This window comes from Lissotriton vulgaris, chromosome 3_1 (genome assembly GCF_964263255.1).
Source record: "Lissotriton vulgaris chromosome 3_1, aLisVul1.2, whole genome shotgun sequence".
NCBI classification, from domain to species: Eukaryota; Metazoa; Chordata; class Amphibia; order Caudata; family Salamandridae; genus Lissotriton; species Lissotriton vulgaris.
Genome location: NC_141689.1, coordinates 2,103,174,546 through 2,103,198,445, shown reverse-complemented (window position 1 = coordinate 2,103,198,445; position 23,900 = coordinate 2,103,174,546). Strand labels below are relative to the sequence as shown.

At 44.8% G+C, this 23,900-nt stretch overlaps 1 protein-coding gene across 1 annotated transcript in view; it reads left to right on the top strand.

The window, feature by feature from the left end:
• Positions 1-23,900, top strand: part of CWH43 (cell wall biogenesis 43 C-terminal homolog) — a 433,217-nt gene that overhangs the window by 95,795 nt on the left and 313,522 nt on the right. Inside the window, exon 3 of the mRNA XM_086962659.1 lies at positions 23,740-23,860. Coding sequence (XP_086818785.1) covers positions 23,740-23,860 — 121 coding nt within the window. The remainder of the gene's footprint in view (positions 1-23,739; positions 23,861-23,900) is intronic.

Here is a 23,900-nt window from a genome sequence, read left to right as displayed (position 1 = left end):
GGCCACTCCCCCTTTGTTTTCTCTTTAGATATATTTGGCAAAACTCATTGAGTTGATTTATTTTTTTCATTATAAGGAGACTGCAGCCTACCTGGATACCTAAAAGCCAGTATCTTGAATTGATGTCACTTGTAAACTATTTGCAGACATATTGTTGGCTAGAATATGGGTCTGAAGTTTTAGGCTACTTGAGTTCATTGTGAAACATGTCCACCGTTAAAACTGAATAGTAAGTTACACAGTGGATTCTCAATAATCCATTATTATTGGACTGTAAAGTCCAATAAAATGAGGCCTAAAGCAGGGGTTTAAGGTTAGCCCTGTGATTATTTGTTCTTAACTTCCTTCCTTGGATGCACATTAGTCTGCCTGAGATCAGGACAGGCCCTATTGTGCTGTGGTTTTAAGAACATTGTTGGAATTTTCCTATGGGATTAAAAACATGTTTGGAGTCATTGGGTTTTTGGATGGACATTCACCATTTCACCAATATGGCGTAGTCCAACACCTCCACTTCCCTGGCAAAAACAAATTAAGCAAGTTTCAGTTTAGCCTGATGGGAAATTCCCTAACCTGCAAAGCTAAAAAGAAACCAGGAAATTCATGAGGGAAGTCAAGCAGGAGGTGTCAGCAAGTAAAGCCTGTAATAGGCAGAATCAACTAACGATTTATTCAGGTAAGTAAGAATGTTTTTTCTCAAAAATTTAACTCTGAGCAGGAGAAAACAAGGCATACTCAGTCTCAATACTGTGAAAATGGGCATCTGAATCTAACTAGCTTAGCAATGTACAATTAGTCATACAATTCTCAGTAAGATTGAACATGCCCCTTGGTTCCCAGGGAGAAGAGGCCAATCAGCATCAAACATTTCACAATAAAACCATGACACAATGGGCGGTTTCAGCTGCACGTCCTCAGGAGATATATAGTAGCAGGATGATACACCCGGTCAGCCTGTCCTCAGCACAGGTGCAGGGATTCATTATTAAGCTTTCAGTGAAACACACAAATAAAAAATTCTCACAGAAACCAAAACATGTTGCAACAATGTAATTATAGTGAACTGCTGCAGCTTGAAAGAAAGAGCACAGAAGCCCAAAATTCATTTTCATATCAACGTGAGTCATTTAAACTGAGACCTACACCTACTATGTGCAACTTACCATGAAAATCACACTTTACATATATGTGTATGTGTTGTGTAGGTAAGTAGATATGTTATGTAAACAAAAATAGTGATAAAGCATCACCAGTATTATGGTCACTTAGGTGATGCTAGTGTGGGAAAGTGTGAGGAATCTTGATGTTTTACAGTACCCTTCAATCAGTTTCCTTCAGATGGTGCAAAGTTCTACATAAGATTTTTTTGGTTTAGGATTGTTGGAGGAACTGTTTTAGAGGATTCCATGAAATGTATGTTTTAATGTATCTTCTAACACTAACCGAAGAGGTGATCAGTTCTGTGGTACATGATGTTTTTGGAGTCTCCATACTCCTTTCCTTGTGAATTTCTTCCCAGAAATTCCCTAGAATTCTCATAAATTTCACACCAGAAATAGTTGCAAATCCATCAAGCTAGGAGACAAGAGATAATAACCTTTTGCTGGAACACCTCTTCAGAAAGGTATACATTCCTGAATTACATACTCAAGCAAATTCCTCACTCAGGAACCTCAAGAACCTTGTCATACACTTACATATTATGATCTACAAATCGTGTACACTCATGTCACTGCAGAAGCAGAGGTGAGAACCTGTTCTCATTACTATTTAAAATTCAAACTCAAGAGTTGTAACACTTGAAGATGATCAGGCGCTACTAGTTACAATGGATTGGAAGCCCATAACCCAAGGCCCTGATTACAAGTATAGGTGGTATTTATCGCACATGATAAATAACGATACCACAAGGTACGTTATTTACCAAGTGTGATAAATGCCACTTATTACTAGTTGGTGGGGAATAACATGCAGATTGTGATGTTCAAAGCTACAAAATGTGCATGATGAGGTAAATACTGTATGGTTTTAACCCATTAAATGTTAGCAGGTTTGACCCTCCAAAACTTAATGAAGGTTGAGTTGTTTGAACATGGGTTTACACACAGGCCGGAATTCACCGGCAAACTTGTAATCAGTCCTATAGAGTATGCTCATGAGGTAATAAGAAGGGGTGTGTGTTATTTATATTTCTACACTCATTTTAAAGAACACAATCCATACACATTCCTTATCTTCCAGAAATCAATAACGAAGAATATCAAAACATAGAATATATAAAGCGAAACACAAAAAAAACCAACATTAACTCAAACCACAAAGCGTGGAAACTGTAACATCGGGTTACACGGTATCATCATCAAAAACTGTATTCTGCCATTTGGCCATAAAAGTCACACTCATAAATACCGAATTCATTAATTCCTATGTCCCATTCAAAAATAGACATATATTATAAAGTCCGAAAAATATATAAGTAGGCATAAAACACAGTTTCTCCTAATCACAAGTAGTGCCCAGATATGAAATACCGAAAGTGCATAGTGTGCTAATTAACTGACATCAGCAAACCCATCCTCTTCTTTGCAAATGATTGAGCGCTGGATGCAGCTAACCGCAGTTCACACATATGTGGATCATGGGCAGCAACTGTACATAACAAAGGACTTGTCTTACAGTTCGTAGTCTTTACCTCCATCAAAATTGAAAATAAAACACTATTTCTTAGAGAGGAATAACATTTACAAAAGACCTGTTGCAACGGTAAAAAAAAGTTCAGGTAGCCGTAGAGTAGATTGTAAAAGATGGTTTCTTAAGACTTAGTTACAGGTTATCAAGATGGTAAGTTTCAGGTAAGTAGGCAAATATACAGAAGATAGCCCCACCAGGAGCAGCCAGGGCCGGACTGGCCGCAGCGGGCATTGGGCGTTTCTCCGGTGGGCCGGAAGAGTGGGGTTCGGTTTTGCAACGGTGGAGGCCGTCTTTATTGCTGGGGGTGGTTTTGCAACACTGCTCCAGCCCTGCCAATTACATCTAAACCCCCTCCCCTCAGCCGGTTGGACGTAATTGCTAGGGCTTGTTTGCGATCCCAGTCCGCCCCTGGGAGCAGCCTCCCTGCTGCTCAGCCTGCAGACTCCAACTAACACTCAGCACCTCACCAGACACCCAGGCATGCCATGAAATCACCAAGCATCCAGCATTGCACTACATAACCAAGCACTCCAGCACCCATCCTGGCTGAGCAGTAGGGATGGTGTAACCAAGGGAAAGGTGTATGGCTGCACTTAAGCCACAACACAAACATAAGGTGCAGTGTGGTCTGTGGGGAACAGTGGTCACACAAACATTTAAGTTGCTAGAATACGGGGCTGGCTCAGGGAAGCAAGTCACGAAGTGTACTGTATTCAGCCTCAGCCTGGTTAACAAATAGTTATGATGGCTGTTTGGCACACAAATAAGGCATAGTTCCATACCGGACACACATTTTATGAGTCTAGGATATAGTGCCTTCAGCATGATCCCTGTCAACACTGTGCATCATAACATATAAAACGAGTCTTTAGGGTCTGTTTAAAAGATGATAAAAGAGCTTCAGGATTAATAAATAACTCCAGTAAATGTAGTCTGTGGCTCATCATTTTTATGTAGGCAATACATGGGATCTTCATTGCATTATTAAGCTTGAGGGAATCTAAAAGTAACAGGAGCTTTAAACAGTCTCTCTTTTTAGTCAAATAAACATTCAAAGAAGGAGTAGTCGCACTCTGATGTGGATAGAAACATAGTCTAGTCCTAACTCAGTGTGACATATGTGTGTGAAGGGGCATTATTGGACTGCCAAGAGTCGCCTCAAAAAAACATTTTCTATCTTTTAAATTGGAAGATAGCCTCGAATTCCCTAAATCCCTGCACCATAGGTAGGCTTTTATACTTGTACACTTTCACTAAATCTTTGAGGGCTTCGAGGGTAGTTTTGAGGCGAACTGTGCAAGTGCTTCTGCACTTTTCTCGAGTTTGGTTGTCTTAACATTCTCACCCCTAAATAGGGGAAAGTTGATACTGCCTGGATTTGAGAGTAATGTTCCATATATGACCTATTCCTATTCTCCTTTACATTGTTTTTTGATTGATTGACTGACAACTCTAAGTCCTTCATTAAAAAAATTAATTGGTTAGCAATTCTTGCAATCCACTGGAAGTCCTGTCAATAAGCACTGTGTTGTCTGCGTACAATAATGCAGGAATAGGGCGAGAGCCATCATAGGGGAAGTCCACGTTGTGCTTAACTAGGTACCCCTCCAAAGCATTTATAAAGAGCCTAAACAAAGAAGGTGCTAGCACACAGCGCTGCTGAACTCCCCAGTCTTTATTAAACGGCCTTGTTGTCTCCTCGTTTGATCCATAGCTCACACTTGCAATGACCTCATTTTGAAGCAGTCCAAGGAAACACACAACATTGTGCTCCACACCCATTCCAAAGTTTCTGATTGCTGACAAAAAAAAAAGGCCCAACTAAGGTCCATGTAGGCCAAATAAATTCTCCCCTCGTCAGCTTTCACATATTTACTAAATGAGGTAAAGATTTAGGCATTGGTCCACAATACCCAAACCAGAGCGCAAACCAAACTACAGGTCTGAAAGAATATAATTTTTTTGTGCCATGATTCAAGCTTCTCTGCCCATGACATTTGCAGTTGAATTGATGGAGATGTGGGATGGTAGCACTTTGTGTTGCATTTACTTCCCTTTTCAAAGATGAGGCCTATCGTGGCATACGACCATGATTTTCGAGCACCGATCTCGATGGATATATGCATTTCAGACACTGGTCAGTAGCAAGGTCCACAGTTATACTTTCCTTAAATAAGTCTGCAGGGACTGTCATATCCTGTGGCTTTTTTTATTAGGCACTTATTTAGTGTAGTCATCACCTCATGCAGCTCAACGCCAAGCCACAATGTAATTCCACATCTTTACTACCTCTAACCAAAGACTGTGAGTCTGTGCTCATAGGGACACTATAAACCTGAGTGAAATGATCTAACCACATGTCATGATCAATCACCACATCCAAACCAGGTTCTGGGCGCTCATTGAACTATGGGCAGTTCACCACCTTCTGAAATGCTTAAGAATCTTTAATTGAGCTAACGGCTATTAGGGATTTGCATGCCTCCTTTCTAATTTCCTGTTTCCTAGTAAATAAGCCTTTTATGAGCTGTCTGGCAATCCAATCATGGACTTGTTCTTTGTTTCTGGGCATCACTTTTAGGGCCTTTATAAATTAATTGCAGCCGTGGCCTGTGCAGGTAACAGCAGTGGGGCCCGCTGGGGGGTATACACCCTGCAATGAAGCCATCTAAAAGGACAGCCAGCTGTGGCTCACCAGACAGGTGCAATTGTATCCCAAGCCTGCTGCATGGAATTTGGGTGAAGGTCCTGCAGTCGGTGATGATGTGGTGTTTCCCCCCAGACTTCCCAGGCTGCTTTACGGCTAGCAATGTGAGCAATTGCTGACATGGGGGGGGGGGGGGGGGGTCTCCTGTTGCAACTTGCAAACTTTCTCCACCTACCTTAAAGTGCTACGTTGTAAGCGATTAGGTACCTAACATATATCTCTTTCCCTTGAAAAGATACAGCAAACTGCTTTGGTCATGAGAACCTTAATAATAAGCACAACATTTTCCATGGACATACCTCTAAATGTCTCCGAGGTGGGGCGGCCGAAGAACACAAAACACAGGCAGATTGCCGAATGAAAATGGCTCTGCACGGCCATGAGACCAGGGATACATGTACTTCAACCCACAGATACACCTTTGAGGTATGCTAACCTGCCCCAACTCTGCTTCCCCCTGAGGAACTTTGCATGGGGGTACAACCCCTCAGCCTCTGAAAATCGTAATGATATCAGCTGGCTGAAACTGGGACTAACCCCCAGATGCATCAAGTCCAGATTCTGCTAATTCTAAATTGCGAAAAATACCGAATCGCAATTTAGAATTCGCAGACTGGGATGCATCAAGAAAAGCGAATAAAAAAAGCGAATCGCAATTACCGATTGCGATTTTCGATAAATCGCACAAAAATCGCAGAATCGCCCGTTTCCCATGTTGAAATTTCGATCTCGCAATTACCGAAATTGCAAATTGCGATCTCGTTAATAGCGAGATCGCAAAAGCGGGAAGTCGTATTTCGAGCACAATGATGACATCACAACCAGGAAGTAGGCAGTTCCCTCACTCATTCAGAACAAAGAGCCTGAGAGTGGAAGAAGCACAGCCCAGAGCTCCACAAGACACATCCTGCAGCACCACAACAGGACACACACACCAAAACAGAATGTCCCAGGAAGCAGCAGGAAGCAGTGCACCTGGCAGAAAACGCAAAATAACATTTTCTGAACAGGAGTTGGAGTTCCTCATCGAGAGAGTAAGCAGGGACCATGACAGGCTGTTTGGCAAGGAATCCCGGAAGGTGCCTGAAGTTGACAAGAGGCGCATTTGGCTGCGCATCCGGTCCAAGGTGAACTCTGTTGGAGTGACCCAGCGTTCCATTGATGAGCTGAAAAAGAGGTGGTACGACCTCAGAGGTCGTGCCAAAGAACGCATTGCTAAGAGGCTGGGGTAGCAACATGCCACCGGAGGAGGAGACCCCACAGTTGCTCTCAACACACTTGAAGACCTGGTGGAGGACACACTCAACCCTGCAGCCTGCGTGGGAGTCACACGGCTGGACACCTCCCGGCCCACCCAACAATCCCAAGGTAAGTGCCATGCAACTGCGACCCCGTCCCCTAACAATGTCCATGCCCCCAGAGCTAGCCATTTGATATCCCAGTAATGCAGGCCATGCACACCTGAAATGCCATATTGCATTGTGGGACCTGTAGTGTGACAATATTTCCCGGATAGCCACACACAGCCAGACCTGTCAAGTGAAACATATCCCTAAAGCCAGTCAGGGAATGCAAGCCTGCATGCATGTTGCAACATCCCATGTGCAAGATACATAGCATTAATCATGCACCCATTTACATCACAGGTGCGTCAGAACAACCCAGCACAGACAGTGAGGCACTCCAGATTGAGGAGAACCCTGAGGACACCGAGGGAGAGGGCCATTCTGCCCCACGACCTGAACCATCACAACCATCAGCACCAGTCCCACCACCTCCCCATGTGGACAGGACCACCCCTGCAGCCACAAGAGGACAGCAACCACCCCATGTGACACCCATGGCAGTGGTACAGGCCACAACACCACCCAGGAGGCAGACATGGCGCACAGCCACTGTGCGTCTGCAGTCCAGCGGACTGATGAGGCAGCAGCGCAACGTGTCAACATGCGCTGGCAGGGTGGAACATGTCTGAGATTCTGGGCTGGGCATAGAAAGCCGGATTCTTGCTGTCCACCAAAAGCAGGCACGGCACATGGCAGCCATGCAGCTGCAGCTTTATAAGACAGCGCGCAACGTGAGCCAGCTCACGGAAAGCATGCATGTGCTGACGGCTGCTGTCAAGGAGAACAGCCGTATCATGGTGTCACAGCAGGACATCACCCGCCGCCGCCGCCGCCACCGCCAGCTGATGACTCGCCTGTCAGCATATACCAGATCCAACCATCTGATTGGTAATGCAACCTCCCAACTTTCACGCCAGTCCCTGGCGATGCAAATTCAGATGGTTCAATGCTGCCAGGACGTCGCCAGGGCCTTGGAACAGGTCACAACAGCTGTCCAGAATCAGCAGGGTTGTGGCCATGGCCAAGCAAGGGGGGTGGGATGATGCCAGTGAAGGCACATCAAGTCTCAGCAGCCTGTCCGTGCCGGTGGTAACCGTACGCCGCCGCAGCACCAGGCCCAGTGCAGCATCACTGGCCTATACTGGCGAGGCGGACATGGAGAGGCGACTGGGTGCGTCCGGCCGGAGGCGCCAGTGACTCTATGTACTCTAGCAGCAGTGCCATGCTGATAAGACAAGCATGCCTGCTTTGCTATAATGGGGCTGCGTGAGGAAATACATTTGTCATGTATTGTGAAAAAAGAATTTAAAGACATATTATTGTGAAAATAACAATAAGAATTTATTTCAAACGTAAATCTGACTCATGTCATTATTACATATGGCATGCATGAGTGCAGTGTTATGTGAGGGGTATGGGTGCACTTGAAATAGTTCATTGTGATTTGGTTGTGGCGCCTGTGTCCTTCTGCAGGATTCTCCCCGCGTGCATGATGCACATGTGCAGCTGGGCGGTTGTCCCCCTCCGACTCACTGCCAGAGATCTCCACAGGTATCCTCAGCTTGGGAGCAATATTGTGCAGTATGGCACACACGGCACGATGCAGCAGCTTTGTTTGATTTAGGTCCTGTTGGGTGGTGGGAAGGTTATGTAGGGGTGTATCCGGGTCAGCATGGCGTCCAGGAAACACCATAGGCAGCGTGACAGTGTGCTCTGAGAGATCCCCCCTGCATATGCAACTATCCCCTGGAAGCTTACAGAGGCCAGGAGGTGCAGGCAGCACAGGACCTGGACATGGGTGGGCACGGCATTGCTCCTCCGTGTTGGGTGCTGCATCAGGGGGTCAAGGTCATCGATGAGCTTCTTAATCATTGCCCCATTCAGCCTGTATTTGGAGTAGATCTCCTCATCAGTCTGGCCCAGGAGTGTTATCCACAGCCGGAAGATGCGCTCCTGAATCCTGCGTTGGTTCCGGGCTGCAGGCTGGAGCCTCAGCTGCCTTGGCACGATCTATAGACCTGGCATTGTGAATGTCCTCATGCCCCTACTGTGTCTCCTTAAGTGTGTTTGTTTTGCCCCGCCCCGTTTTACATTTAGATTTTTTTTTTCTTTTTTTTTCAATTGAACTTTATGGTTACCACCTGGTTTTACTTCTCCTTAAATAGCGCCTCGCTAATAGCGATTTTGTTTTTTTTCGCTAATTGCGATTTTTTAATGAATTATATTTGCGAATATTTTGCGAGTTCGCTAATTATTTTGCAGAATCAGTGGAACATCGCTATTACAGGATCGCAAAGGGGGTTCCACGTTGATTCTGTGATTTTAATTGCGATCTCACAAAATATTTTTTGCGAATTCGCAATTTGGTTGGTTTTTCTATCATGAATTGCGGGACCAGAAATTGCGATTGCAATAGGTGTTTCGCAACTATTGCGATCGCAATTTTGGTTGCTAATCTATGCCATAGTCTCTTGCGCTGGCCCACTTGGTCACAGTGATGTCGCTCTGTTATCTACATTAGGGAACAAGTCGGTCCAGCTGTTTCATTAAAGATGTTGCCATAGGCAAGCAGAACAATAAAACATGCAAGCTTGCAACAAACATCTAGAAGGGCATGCCAACAAACTGACCCTCCCCAACAACCAAGAGTTACACAGCCACTCCTTGGCCTTGTTACTCAACCCGTTTTAGTTTATGGTGTTGCATGGTATGGCATCCGAGGGTGAGCGCGAGACAATACCATTACCTATTACATACTGCTGTAAAGTTGGTTGGGTCGCCGGGGTGAAGGTAGCAAGTGGGGGGGGGGGAGAAAGGGCAGCCATTTTCTGAATTCAAAAGGCACTGCCCGAACACATATGACCCTGGGACTCATACGCCTGGCATGTCTTATAAACAAACAGATTTCGCCGGCCTGAGCGGCCATGCAGCCACGATGCAACCCACAACAGGGAAAGAGACGAAACTCTCTGCCCCAACGAGCCCAACTCACCAAAACATCAACCGAAGCACCACAAAGGCTGGCTCGTATCACCAGACGTCACCCGACCAACAGCATGTCCGGCGATGAACACAAAGGCCCCATGGCCATAAATGGCTGCCTGATGCACCACAGTCTGCTGAGGGGCAGGAGCAAGCACACGGCCATCAGAGCCGCGGACGGAGCACATGCTAGGGCCCAACAGCCAGTAGGCCATTTTCAACCGTCTAACCCCGCCGCCCATCAGCCCAGAGCCACCAGGTGGCGTGTTGTTCGTCAGGGCCCGGGCACCCGAGACCTGCCGTTCTTGACCCGAGCTAGCCACCCTCATCCATAGCTGCCAAGGTTTCTAATAGCTATGTGTAAATTTTCATAATTTCAGTGCAACTATGAGTGACATTTCAAAGACTATGAGTGACCCTTTCTAGCAAGCAAAATCAAACAAATACGATGTGGGAAACATATCAATACTTACACACATTAGAACAACGAAGGCTGCTTTTTGGTGAAACCTGTCCTGCTTGGGGTGTGCCTATGAGTTACATATACATTTATGTAACACTTTGAACGGCAGGTGCCTAGGTATGGAATGAAATTGACATAGCTCAGATGAAGCAGAGTATCACATACATAAATATACACAGTCAGTCTAAACAGCCTGGCACAGTTAGGTACAGGAGGTGGGCATATGCGATTTGCAACCTTTGAGGACCTGGAGGATGGAAAAGCAGAGTGCACCTGCCGAGAGTTTCATGATTACTGCAGCTACCCCAGGGGTTTTTCTGCTCCTAACGGCCTGACTCGCGGGGTGGGACATAGGGGGAGAACTGAGCCAACACAGGACAGCAGAGATCATCAGCCTGACTGCTGATGCCAAGAAAGTGGGGGGGGGGGGGGGGGGGCGGGGGGGGGGGGGGGGTAGGCACGGTCACAACATGAGACCACCATCAGAGCAGCTGGCCCTCTGTTCTTGCTAGCTGCATGTGGGTGTGTCTGAACATAGCACACAGAAGCAGGCCAATGCTAAGGCGCTCAGTAAACTCAGAGCCACATTCAAAAGCCACAGTGCAGCATCCTCTCTTCCATTCCAACACCAACCTATGAGTTATAATAATAATAAAGTTTCTTTATTCGGAGTTTCAAAATTAGAAATCCATAAAAGCAATATTGATACATGATAATTTCTTCCTTTAAAAAATTTTGTGATCATAAAATTATGTAATACAATACAGTTTCCCATACAAAAATCATTTTCACAGTTCATTAAGAGCGCACTAGTCAAAAGGAAATTACTCACAGTTCATTTGGGGTGCACTTATCAGACGGAAATTACTTTACAAATTTTTCCTGTGTCTAAATATGCATTTCAAAAAGTTTAGTACGTGATAACAAGTAATTTCTGTGTCTAGGAGCTGGAGACACAACATAGCAGGACGACATTGTCTAAAACCCCAAGATTTTAGCAAGGATAATAGCCACAGTTTTCGAAGGTTCATTATAAAATTTGCAGAACATAACTACATGTAAAGTGGATTGTGCAGACTTTTCGTCACAAGGACAAGGGGGTAGATTTGGATCCCATGCGTTCATTACTGGGAATGCTGTTAATCTATGGAATAGGTTTAATCTAAATCTTGTCAGAAGGAAACGATCAAAAATACTGATTTCAAGATTTAGGTAGGGCTGAATGTAAAAAGTGGATTGTACCATTTTAGCATGTTGAACAGATGGTTTGCCTGCTTCAGAGAGAAGCCTTAAATTGTCCAAATGTCCCAGGGCCAGAACTTTTAACTCATTTTTCGAAAGTTCGCAGATCTTTTCAGGAGTGGAATAGTATTTCTCTAACCCTAGGTCAATAAAGAAGTTCTTAATATAGGCTAGCCATTTAATTTTTTGAGCATGGTGTAGTGTCATAGCATCTGTCACTATTAACTTGCTGAGAGCGTTTTTTTCCGAGGTCCAGATGCGGCGCCATAAAAGTAGAGGTTGTATTCTTGCTAGATCCTCAATGTATGGGACGCCTAGTTCAGCATGGCATGCATACGTTGAGGATCGCTTTGGGGCCATCAGGAGGAACCTCAAAAAAGCATTCTCTGCAATCTGTAGGGCTGAGACATCCATGTGTCCCCATACGCCAGCCCCATATAGAGCTGTTGACTGGCATTTGGCTCTATATATTGTTAGTAATTCCAGGGGTGGTCGTTTTCCCAATTTTTGCGAGAAGGACACCAGAGCTGCTATGGCTCTCTTAAAGCAGTGTTTCCTTGCTTCTACCGCCACTTTCCAGGACAATTTCTCATCTATTGTGATGCCCAGAAACAGTATTCAGATGTGAACTCTATTTTTTGGTTTTTAAGAGTTAGGTCTTTGGGGTGTTTCCTCCCTGTGCCTGCCGTCATCACGAAAGTCTTTGTCACATTTATGTGAAGGTCAAGGCTGCCCATAAACAGGGAATATCTGGTAAGTACCTTCTGGAGTTCGCGAGGAGTCCGTGCCAGCAAGACGGCGTCATCCGCATAGAGTAGAGCGGGAATCGGGCGATGTTTTGCCTGTGGGAGGTCCTGGGCACCCTTCAAAAGCTCAACCTCCAAGTTGTTAGTATAGAGGGAGAATAAGAAAGGTGCCAAGACGCATCCTTGTCTGACTCCACGCTCCACACTAAATGACGCCGACAGCTCGCCCTTTGTACCAAAACGGACTCTGGCAGAAGGTTTCGAATACAGTTCTCTCAGAAAGTTCAGAAGTGGCAATTCTACCCCCATTTGTGAGAGCACGGACCATAATTTGGTGTGTGAGACACAATCGAACGCGGCGGACAAGTCCACGTAAACCATGTAGAGTTTATCTTGTTTTGCGTGTAAGTATTTCCCCATAATGATAGAAAGATTTAGGGCCTGTTCCACTGTTCCAAAACCTCCCGGAACCCAAATTGTAGCTCGGACAGAATGCCTCTCTCCTCCACCCACTGCTGGAGTCGGTCCAAGATCACCCTACCTGCTATCTTTCCCAGCGAATCCAGCAAGGATATTGGACGATAGCAGGCAGGGTCCTGGCAATTGCCCTTTTTAAAGATCGGAACTATCACGGACCTTGTCCAGGACTGCAGAATTCCTTTCCTTGCAGCTGCCGTGCATACCCTAGTAATAATAGGGGCCCAAAGGTCTGTGTTGTGCTTGAAAAAGTCTACCGGGACTCCATCCGGCCCTGGAGCTTTTCCGTTTTTACTTGTTTTCAGGGCCAGGAGGACCTCGGAGATTTCAAAGTCTATTTGGATGGGGTAGGTTAGAGCTGGCAAATTTTCTCCTTCAGATTCTTGGTCTGTTGTTTGGTTTTGAAATATTTTGGAGAAATGCGATACCCAAGCTGCCTCATCTATGGCGACTTCAATGTTTGGGGTTTTATCGTCTACCAGAAATGGAGCTCTCACTGCTCTCCAGAAAGCTTCACTATTTTTTTCTTGGGCACTAGAATGAAGTTCATCCCACAAAGCTTGCTTTAGCTCTGCCTTTCTCTTTTTCCGAATTGCGAGATATTCCTTTCTCAATGTGGCTATTTGATGGGGGTCTCTATCGTCCTTGTTTAGTGCTATCTTGAGCTTGGTATGAGCCTGGGTGCAATCGTGACTAAACCAACCTTTGTTATGGGGAGGACCAGTTTTTGATTTTGCTGTAAGTAGGGCTTTAATTTTTTCCATGATTTGTGAGAAGTTACTAAGGATTTCCTCATCTTCTGTCATTTCATCTAGGCATTTCTTAATCTGAGGATATACTGATGTTATCAACTCTGCAGTGAGTGCCCCAGGGTTTATCTTCCCCCATTTTATTGTATATCCATTTAGTTGGCTCAGATTTATGTTATTCTGACTCAGAGCTTTAGCTATTGTCAGGGGTAAGGATTGTTGATGGATTAAATTCAGTCCCAGTTTGAGTGCTGAGTGATCGCTTAGGGTGTTTGGTATAAGTTCAAAGTGTTTCGCTCTTGTTTGAAGACCAGCCTATATTATTATATAGTCGACCGTTGTGTTAAATCCCCTTCCCAGATAGGTCGGTTCTAGGCGTTTGGTACTACCATTCAGGGTATTTGCTATTTGGAGATCAAGGTGTGATATGAGATCATTCATTATTCCACCAATTTTATTATGGCAAAGGTGAGTGAGGGGATTACCTTCCTCTGCCACCATCTCTGCACATTTGTTTCCTGAATGATTACAGTGGTGTAAATTAAAGTCCCCTACCCATATTAGAAATACAGGGCCCTTTGCTCCTCTTTTCTGCCTTAGGGTGGTTAGTTTCTCATATAGATATCCCAATACTCTCTGGAGCTGCTGTTCCTCAAGATTGTTATAGAAATTAATCAGGAGAACAGACTCATTTTTGGGTAGTGAGAGGCAGATAATCTGGAAGTTTTGATCCAGTTCGATGGTAGTTATTTTTATTTGTTGGATGGTATTAGCTATATGGATATTTAGTCCTCCCTTTGGCTTGCTCTTTGGGCCCACCAAAGCAGGTGAAAAATATGTCTTATAGCCCTGTAAATGAAGTTCTGTTGGCGACCATGTCTCCTGTAAGCAGACTATTTGGTGTCTACACACAAGGTGCATGATGGTCCCATCTTCAATTTTTGACCGCAATCCCGCAGAGTTCCAGGAAACTATAGTCAGAAGGGGAGAATCACTCACAGGGGTATTATCAGTTTGGGAATTGTGTAAGATGACTGGATTATCTGGAATTGGGTTATCTGGAATTGGGGAGTCAGGATCTTCTGACTGTGGTGGCCAGTCCACTGACTCTAAGCCACTATACATGTTCATTAATGGTATTCCATTCCAGCCCTCCCATCGAGATTGTTCTCTATAATTTCTCCGCTGTTCTTGTCCCCTCCATTCTTCCCTTTCTCTTCCCCGATAACGGGGGCCCACTGTGTACCAGGGTCCATCACTTTGGGAGGGACCATCCGGAAATCTCGGTGGATAGAAAAAAGAGAGGCGCTTTGTGCCAATCCCCCCGTTTGAGCTAGCCTCCTCCCCTGAGCAGATGTATTTCACTATTCTAGGGTCTTCAAATGTGATTAAAATACAATCACCCTGTATAGTTTTTCTTCCCTGACCAACCCAAGGGGCTCTTCTAACCATCAAAATTCTCGTTGAGCAGTACGGAGGGGGTGGGCGGTTTATACTAAGCCAATGCTGGATCTTGTTTTTTAGCGACCAGTTTGGTTCGGATTTTTGGTCCACCAATTCTGGGACGCCAGTCAAAATGACAACAAATGGGCTTGCTTCTGGTGGAAGAGTTACTGGGCGTGTTTCGCTCGGTTGATTTCTCTCCCTGTCTCTGTTTATTTGGGGTTGTTTTGTTTTGGTAGCTGTACCAATGGGGTCACAAGGGGTATTGTTTTTTACAGTTGGGGTGTTTGCAGGTGGATTATCTGTTACTTTTTTCTTAGGCACTGTCGTACTAGTAGGCTTTGGTGCTACAGTTGGTGTAGAGGTCGAATTTTTTACTTGGGGCACAGAAGTTAGGGTAGACGGCTTAGCCGTCACTGGTTTTTGTATTTTTTGTGCCTCTTGTATACGATTGGAGTTCTGTTTTGGTTTCATCAGGGCTGAGAATTCAACTATCACTTTTTCTAGATTTGTTAATCTAGTTTGTATTGGTGTAAGGGTTTTTTGTAGAAGATCTCCTATTTTGGCTAATAGATCTGTGTTACATTCTTGGTCTGCCTCATATGTTGGTGGAGTGTTAGGTATTGTTTCTAGATTTATAGGTGGTGAAAGATCTATTGGGGGTGAAACATCGTGTGGATGATGTAGCACCGCGGTGTGCCTAATCTGTTTTTCCAGCAGGGGGGAGCTACGTATATTCTCTATTGTGTCTGTTATAGGCGGTGATTGTTTACCTGTTTGTGTGTTGTTTAACGCTACCTGTTTCTTCTTTTTTATAGCTCCTTCCCTCCTCCCTCTTGCCTGTCTTACCTCTTCAGGGGTGGGGTGCAGGACTAGGTCTGGGGTTTTTTCTAAGTCTGATGTTAGTTGGGATTCCGAGAGTTGCGATAGTTGCGAGACCGAGAGGTCAACTATGTTTGGAAGGCTCTGCCTCTTATTTCCGCCCTCACTATGTCTTTGGTCCTTATGAGAGACCGGTGTTCTTACGTTTGCCAGGTGTCCCATAGATGATCTTCTACCCTCTAGTAAGTCTTGGGATACCCTTCGTTCTATAAGTGAGATACTTTGATCTATGAAGGAGTTTGCCCTCGTCATAAAGCTATCTATGGGGCCAGTTAGTTGCCCTTTTTTTGCCGCAGTCTTACTTCTGGTTCCTCTAGGGGACATGATTCTGGATTTGAGTATGTTTTTAAAGTCTATATTACCCCAGGAGTTAGGGGGGTGGCTCGGCCCGGCCCTAATCGGCCTCTAACGGCCTTAAATGGCCCGCTCTTTGCCCGGTCTTCGCGCGCGTCCCGCGTTCGCGTCCGGAGTCCGGGCTTTATAGAAGGGGGCGGGAAGAGGCACCAGGTGCACGAGATGTTTCAGCGCAAGCACCTTTGGTCCTCGCAGTCCCGCTCCCGTTTGGTAAGGCGTGGTCTTCTCCCCCGGCAGCAGCGACCGAGCACACGGGCTCCCAGGTCAAAGGGCAGAGTCAGTGAAGGTTTTGCACGCAAAGAGGTTCCTCACGCCTGACGACTACGAGCGGCAACCTATGAGTTGTAATCTGCAATATGTAATCCATCCTATTGTTTTTACTTTGTGTTCTGGTTCTTATAGGAGTATGATGGCTGTTAATCAAAACCAAGAGTCTAAAAATGAGGATGCAATTTTTTTTTTTGAAACTCTTTATTAGCATAAAAATCAGGGCATAATACATTCACATGACACATATACATGGCTGTAATCATAGCTTCAAAGTTCGGCGACATTACATACTCCAACAATACCTGTTGTTACATAAACATTTCAGCTGACTTATTTTCATGTTCATTCCACTCCTCCTTTTCATTATTTGGACACATCGTCTGTCTCCAGTGCAGGTGGGTCACAAATACAACCTCTAAACTTGTTCCATGCTCCCCACACTTTTTCCCATTTCCGTGGACATCCGCGGTGGATAAAGACCGCCTTCTCCGCCACCATGGCCTCATCCATTCCTCTGCCTGCACCATTCCCGGAGTGTAGGTATTTCCCCCGACTCCCACAGTTTAGCAATATTGCGTTTGGCAAATGTCATTCCTAACGTCACCCAATCCTGCTCCTGGTGGGTAAGATCATTGGGCTCTCACACATTTAACAGACATCGTTTTAGGTCCGGTAATAACGATATTTCTACCATTTTTTATATAGTTCGCATTACCTTAGCCCAGTAAGCTGCAATTTGTGGACAGGGCCATAGGGTGTGATAGAACGTGCCCTCCTCCCCACAATTTCTCAGACAAAACTGGTGTTGAGCCGTCCCTATTTTGTGGAGAGTCAGTCTGGTGTAATAGGAACGATGCAGTACCTTGAGTTGCACTAGTCTTTACTGTGAGGGTATGGCAGTTTCTCGCTGGGATGGCAAAGCCTCCTGCCATTCGGCATCGTCAAAGTCTCCCAAGTCCAAGACCATTTTTGTCCAAGCGTTTTCATCGGGTCTGGCAAATTATTAACTACTTTATGATAGGTGAAGGATGTAGCCCTCTTGTGAATATATTCAGTCAATAGCCTATCCTCCAGAGGAGTAGCCTCCGGTATGGTAGTGCTGGGTGGTAAATCCGCCTGTAGTGCATGTCGGATTTGCAGATATCTAAACATCTCCATCGGTGCCAGTTCGTATTGAGCCCTCAAATGTTCACATTTGACCACTTCTCCTTTTTTCCAGAAATCGCCCACTGTGGAGATGCCTATGGCGTCCCAGTTCTTGAACCCCTTACTGTTCCTAAGTCGTCCAAGCTGCTGTGAGTCCCAGAGTGGTGTCATCCGCGTGATAACCCCTGTGCATTTTAATCTGACTTGTGCCCTGTACCATATGTTAACCGTATGCACTGTTGGGCCAATCAAGGAGGGGGGGGTCTATGTTTGTTATATAGTGCCCTTGCCTACCTGCTTTAAACGCTGGGTCTGTTTGGGGGGCATGCATCCATTGATTAATGATTTTGAGGTGGGCTGCCCAATAGTACAGCTGTATATTTGGGAGGGCTATCCCCCCATCATACCAGCTCCAAACGATTTTGCATTGAGCAATACGCGCTGGCTCATTCCCCATAACAGACTGGAGACTTCAGCCGCTATCGCCTTAAAGTAGGTTGGTGGAACGGCAAACGGGGTGTTTTCTAAGATGTATAAAAACCCGGGGAGTGTCATCATTTTAAAAAGCGCTGCTTTTCCCAGCAATGTCAGCGGCAGGTTGCGCCAATACCTTGTATCTCGCTTAAACCGTTCCAACAGGGCCTCAGATTTTTTTGATAAAACTTGTCAAACTCGGGCTTCACATAAATGCCCAAATATTTAAAGGCCTCAACAGTGATCTATAGTGGGCAATTCTCGGGCAGCAATGGCGGTGGACCATGCAGGACATATAGAATCGATTATAGACCAATTAATGCTATACCCTGACACCCAACCAAATATTTCACAGATATTTAAGACCACTAAAATGGATCCTCTAAGGGACGTTAGGTACAGCAGCACATCATCCGCATACAGAGAAATGCGGTCTTCCCAATTTTGTGTCCATTAGAGCCCGCGGATCATTGGTTCCCATATGATCCATGCTGCCAGTGATTCTAGGACTAGTGCGAATAATAATGGGGATAGCGGACATCCCTGGCGCGTTCCCCGCGAAAGCGGGAAGTCCCTTGATATATGACAATTAGCCACGACATGCGCCAGTGGTTTGGAGTAAAGCAAGCACACCCATGCACAGAACTTTGGACTGAAGCCCAGGTTTCTAAGAACCGCGAAAAGATAAGGCCATTCCACCATGTCGAATGCCATATGCGCGTCCAGAGAGAAGAGGACTGCAGGCTCTTGGATGTATGGCTTACGTGCCAATACCGTATGTAGTCGCCTTAGATTAAAAGGCGTGCTTCTGTGCGGCATAAACTCTGATTGATCTGGGTGAATTAGGGTCATAAGGTGAGGGGTTAAGCGCATCGCCAGAAGTTTGGCAATAATTTTGGCTTCAGCGTTGATCAGCGAAATTAGGCGGTACAAGGTGCATTCCTCAGGAGGCCTAACTGGTTTAGGGATTGCTACTATAGTGGCCATTCGTTGATCTCGTGGCAGTTCCTCTGTCTCGAGACTTTCACGAAACATATTTAAAAGATATGGGGCCTTTACGTCAGCATTCTTATTGTAAAGTTCAATAGGTAATCCGTTACGCCCCACCGCCTTACCTGAGTGCAGTGAGCCAATGGCCATCTGCAGCTCGTCAACCGAGAGGTCAGCCTCCAGCAGGAGGGCCGCCTCTGGCAATATTTTGGGCATATTGATATCTTTGATATAATCCTGAGCCTCCTCAGTTGATAAATATGATCGTGAGGCATACACTTGATGGAAATAGTCGGCCAATGTATCCACTATGTCTTGCGGACTCACCAAGGAGTCAGTCGGGGTGCGTAATTGTGCGATCGTTCTGTCCGCCCGTTCCTTCTTATCTAGCCAGGCTGACAGTTTACCTGTCTTGTCCCCTAATTCGTTCACCTTATGTCGGGTGGCTTGAAGCCGCGCTTTGACCATCTCTTTCTGATAGTCTAGAAACTAGTGTTGCTTAAGACGTACAGCCTGCGATGTTTGGAGTGAAGAATTTTCTGCATGTTGATCATTGGCCCTAGTGAGCTCGGATTCTATGGTGTCTAATTCTGCCTGCTTTTCCTGTTTATGTCCTGTGACTGCTGCTATAGCTTGCCCACGTACAACTGTTTTATAGGCCTCCTATAAAATGCTAGGTGACTGAACGGATGAGACATTTTCTTGGAAGTACTGTCGTGTTGTCCTAGTGACGTCTTTTAACACCTTGGGGATAAGTAGATATCCAGGGTATATGGGATAGATGCGTCGCCTTGCTTTATCGTGATTCCCTTCCCACTGACAGTTGATAGCCATGAAGCGGCCCTGGTCATCCGTCCGGGTTTGCTGGATTATCAACGGGAATTGTTTTTTGATCAGAATGCCCACACCCCTTGAACCAGATGAGAATTTGGAATGTGCCACCATTTCATACCCCCATCGGTCCAGTGCCTTACACGCGGAACCCATCAAAAATGTCTCCTGTAATAGGGCCACTTCAGGTGCACAGCGCTTTAGGTATTGCATTACGAAACCCCTCTTTATCTTATCTCCTAACCCATGTACGTTCCATGATAGTGGTGTCAAAGGGGATACCAGAGACAGCGGGGTTGTATTCAGATTAGAGTCCCGTTGGTCTTGCATAGTCTTGTTTGCCATAAATAGCAAACAGCGTCACCAAAACAGCAATGCAGTATGCCCCAAGAATGTTAGCAGCCATGTGGCCCAATGTAGTTGCCCTTCTGAACTTTACATCAAACAGAAAAACAAACCTTATCAACAGGTTCCCCCCTCCCACTCCCCTCCCTGCCTGACGGATTCAAAACTACCTGCCACCCCAACCATGCAGAGTGCTTAATACCCTTCCCAGTCTCCAGTTGACGGGGTGAGAGTGAACGTCTGTTGCCCCCACAACCCCTTAAGGTCTACCTGTCCCACAGCCCCTCCCCACCCTCCCTCATCTGAACGAGCAGTTATACATTAGTGAAGGATACAGTGTTCTTACCGTGAGTAGCTCATGAGCCAAAATCCCGGGTTAGAAAAGTTTATGGCCATTAACAATTTGATCAACAGTGCCACAACTGTCTCATCCGGACATGATACGCCGCTTTGGACCTTCCGCAGCCAGTCAAAATCTGGGCAATGGCCATTCCATTCTGCTCCATCCTATAACAATTAGGAGATTCCCATATAATGTCTTAATCCTGTTCCTCACCCACAGCGTGATCTCTGCGCCTAGTGTCATTTTCTCCTGATCGTCCAGGCCAAGTGGCCTTCCGCCAGCCCTCCAGCCTAACTATGCAGTGTGTCCTACAGATTGCCAAAATATGCCTGCAGGCCCTTTTTTGATTAATTCTGCAAGAGCGTGATCATTTAGCAGTGGTAAAGGTCACGTAGAAGGAGCATAGAGAACAATCTCAGACACACAGGGAACGCCTGACAAAATATGTTAATTAAGAGCTAAGCTGAGGACTAGGAGTTGGCTAAATAGTGCTGCAAAACTGGGTTCAGTGAAATAAGTTTTTTTCTATTTTGTCTGCAGAGTGTAATCAGGGGTGCTCTGCAGGCGAAAATAATAAGCCTAAGAAAGTTGCTTTTGCGATCACTGTCAGTGTATGGGCAATTTAACTACATCCAGGATAATTGCATTAAAGCGAGTACATTCCCCGCCCCTGATCGTGCTCTTAGCCGCATCGCTGCGGCGGTTATTTTCGCGCTACGCGGCTTTTTTCTAGAAGCCGCGTTCATCCGCACACGCCCCCCGTGGCTGATGACGAGCTGAGCTCATCATCAGCATCGGAGGGGTTAAACGTAACTTCCCCACCAGGGGTGCCTGCCTGTGCTAGCAGGGTCTACCTCCTGCAGTTTAAGGAGGACCCAGGCATACCACACATAAATAATAGATTTCGTGAGTCTTAGAAACAACTGTACAATGATAATTTAGCACTGCTAAAATAGCTTCAGCACGCTTTTAAAAATAAAAAGTAACCTAATTGCTGAGGCGTTAGCATTCTTAGAAAATTATATCAGGATTGAGGAAGTGGTTGGATTATTAGGGACTTGAAGAAAGAGAAAGCTCCTGGTTTAGATGGATGAAAAGTCGGATTTTGCTACGGATATTTCTAATCTTCTGACTACATGCGTTAAAATTTGATAATTCCTTCTCAAATTCGTTTTATTAAGTAGCAGCATTGAAAGCTCAATATTTATCTTCTAAAATATATAAAGAGTTCATGTATAATGGTCCTAATAGCAGTAATTTCACTAGATTCAGAAAATACTTTAATAGGGTCTTCTGAAATGCTGTGAGTGTGTAGTATTCAATTTTAGCTGTGATAATCATTTCATTAAGTTGTTGAGAGTTCTTTATTCATGGATAATACCTAGAGTTATAGCAAAGGACAGGTTTTTGAGCAGTTTCATATTGACCAGATGAGCCAGTCAAGGTGACCCTCTGCTGGCAGTTCTTTTTGATGTAGCTATTGAGCCATTTTCAGAGGCATTACTTCACTGTTCTGAAAGTACCAGATAAAAGCATAGAGGTAGAAACACTGAGAGATTACCATTTTTATCACAAATCCTGATAACATCTGGTGGTCACGTACTGAAGCCGATGCAGGGCTTGGGTCATTTTTTGGGTCAAAAAATTAATTGGTATGAGTCAGAGATTTTAAACCCATCATAAAATTGATATTTAAAACATTATAGGGATTGGAACATTTACTAGGCAAAGTTGGAATTATATCTTCATGTGCTGATGTGACTGGAGAGGCCAAAAATATACTCACAATGCGTAGTGGAGGTCTGCACAAAGGGGAAGAGTTACATTTGTATTCATGGAGTAAAAGCAACGCTTTCAAAATGTATATTTGAACAGGATATCATATGCTCTAAACAACTTACTCTCACCTTTTCCAAATAGGTTACATAAAACACAAATCAGATTATTATTTTTTAAAGCGAGAATGAAAAAAAAATCCCTTGGGTGTTTTCGGAGTGAGGATTGTGCATTGACAAACTTAGATTGAATTTCTTTGTTCATTTCCCCAATGCCAATGCTTTGAAGAACATGCACTATTGGTCGGTGTCAGCAATTGATAAGCTCCCCAATGGGGCCATTGAGAAGCCTCCTTTGTCAGTCCAATTTTTTTGAGTTACTTGATTTCATTAAGTTTTCCCCCACAATCAAGAAGATAACAGTGGTCTGAAGGCTAATTTTTATATGCAAACAATTTTACTTTTATCATAATGCCTGTTTTTAGTTCTTTCCTGAACAATACTAAGCAATTATGTTGAAAGTCGCTGGTATTACGCAATTCAAGGACGGTTGGATGGAAGGCTCTGTGCTTTCGGTTAAATTCATTTATATCGTGAAAGACAGACAACACTAAGGATTATAATGGAGGCTCAAGGTTGGGGGGTACTAGGACTGCACATCTGCTCATAAACTAGTCGGTTGAGTCCACTGTGTCAGACCACTTATGTGCCAAAAATGCAACAACTGCAGGCTTCCTGATTTAAAGATCCTTGGTTGTGTTTAGTCAATGCATATTTTATTGACTCACTGCTACTGAAGTTGCCACCTAACTTTGCATCAAAATGGAGGGTGACAGACTGCTCCCAAAGGTGGTAAATGTTGCCACCGTTCTGGATGTATATGTAGGGGGAGCACAATATAACTTTACCAAGGTTGGCACAAATATCCTTGCAACAGCAGGGCGATGAGTAGTCATTTGCCTACCTGTAACCACAAGTAGCGGGTGCTTATCTCTGATAAAACTAATTAAAAGTCCTTACTACTGTATATTTGTTTCTACGGAACGGCTCAATCACTGAAGCCCTAGAATATACATGCATAAGAAAATCAGCATCAAAACATGGCAATCATTCCCTTACAAATGGGACCTTCTCAAATTAAACCTAGTGGGTTATTGAATTGGTCTAGAAATGCCCTAACCCCTTACCTACGCATGACATTGAAATCTATCACACTCAATAAGCACACAATCCATATATTTTACACAACGTTGACTCACAGGGGGAAGGGAGGGATCCGATTATAGGCTGTGTTGTGAACTAACACTGTGAATACAATATTGCATATCCAACGCTGTATACAAGTACATTGAAAACCTGTAATCCTGACGTGGATGGATCAATAACCATATTGTAATGGGGACAAAAAATCAATAAAAAATGGTCACAAAAGAAACATGGCATTCATTTTTCTCCGAGTAATTCTTGGTTCTTTCTTATATAGGAAGCATTGCTTCATATCAGGCTCCGACCACCCTTCTTCGGCTACAAATCCTGGCTGTCGGTGTTTCTGCTGCGCTACTTGTTCAAGCCTCAACCTGGTGGTCAGGAAGCGGCATCCAAAGGTATTCTCGCCTTTAAAACTAGTAAGATGCTCACGTAACC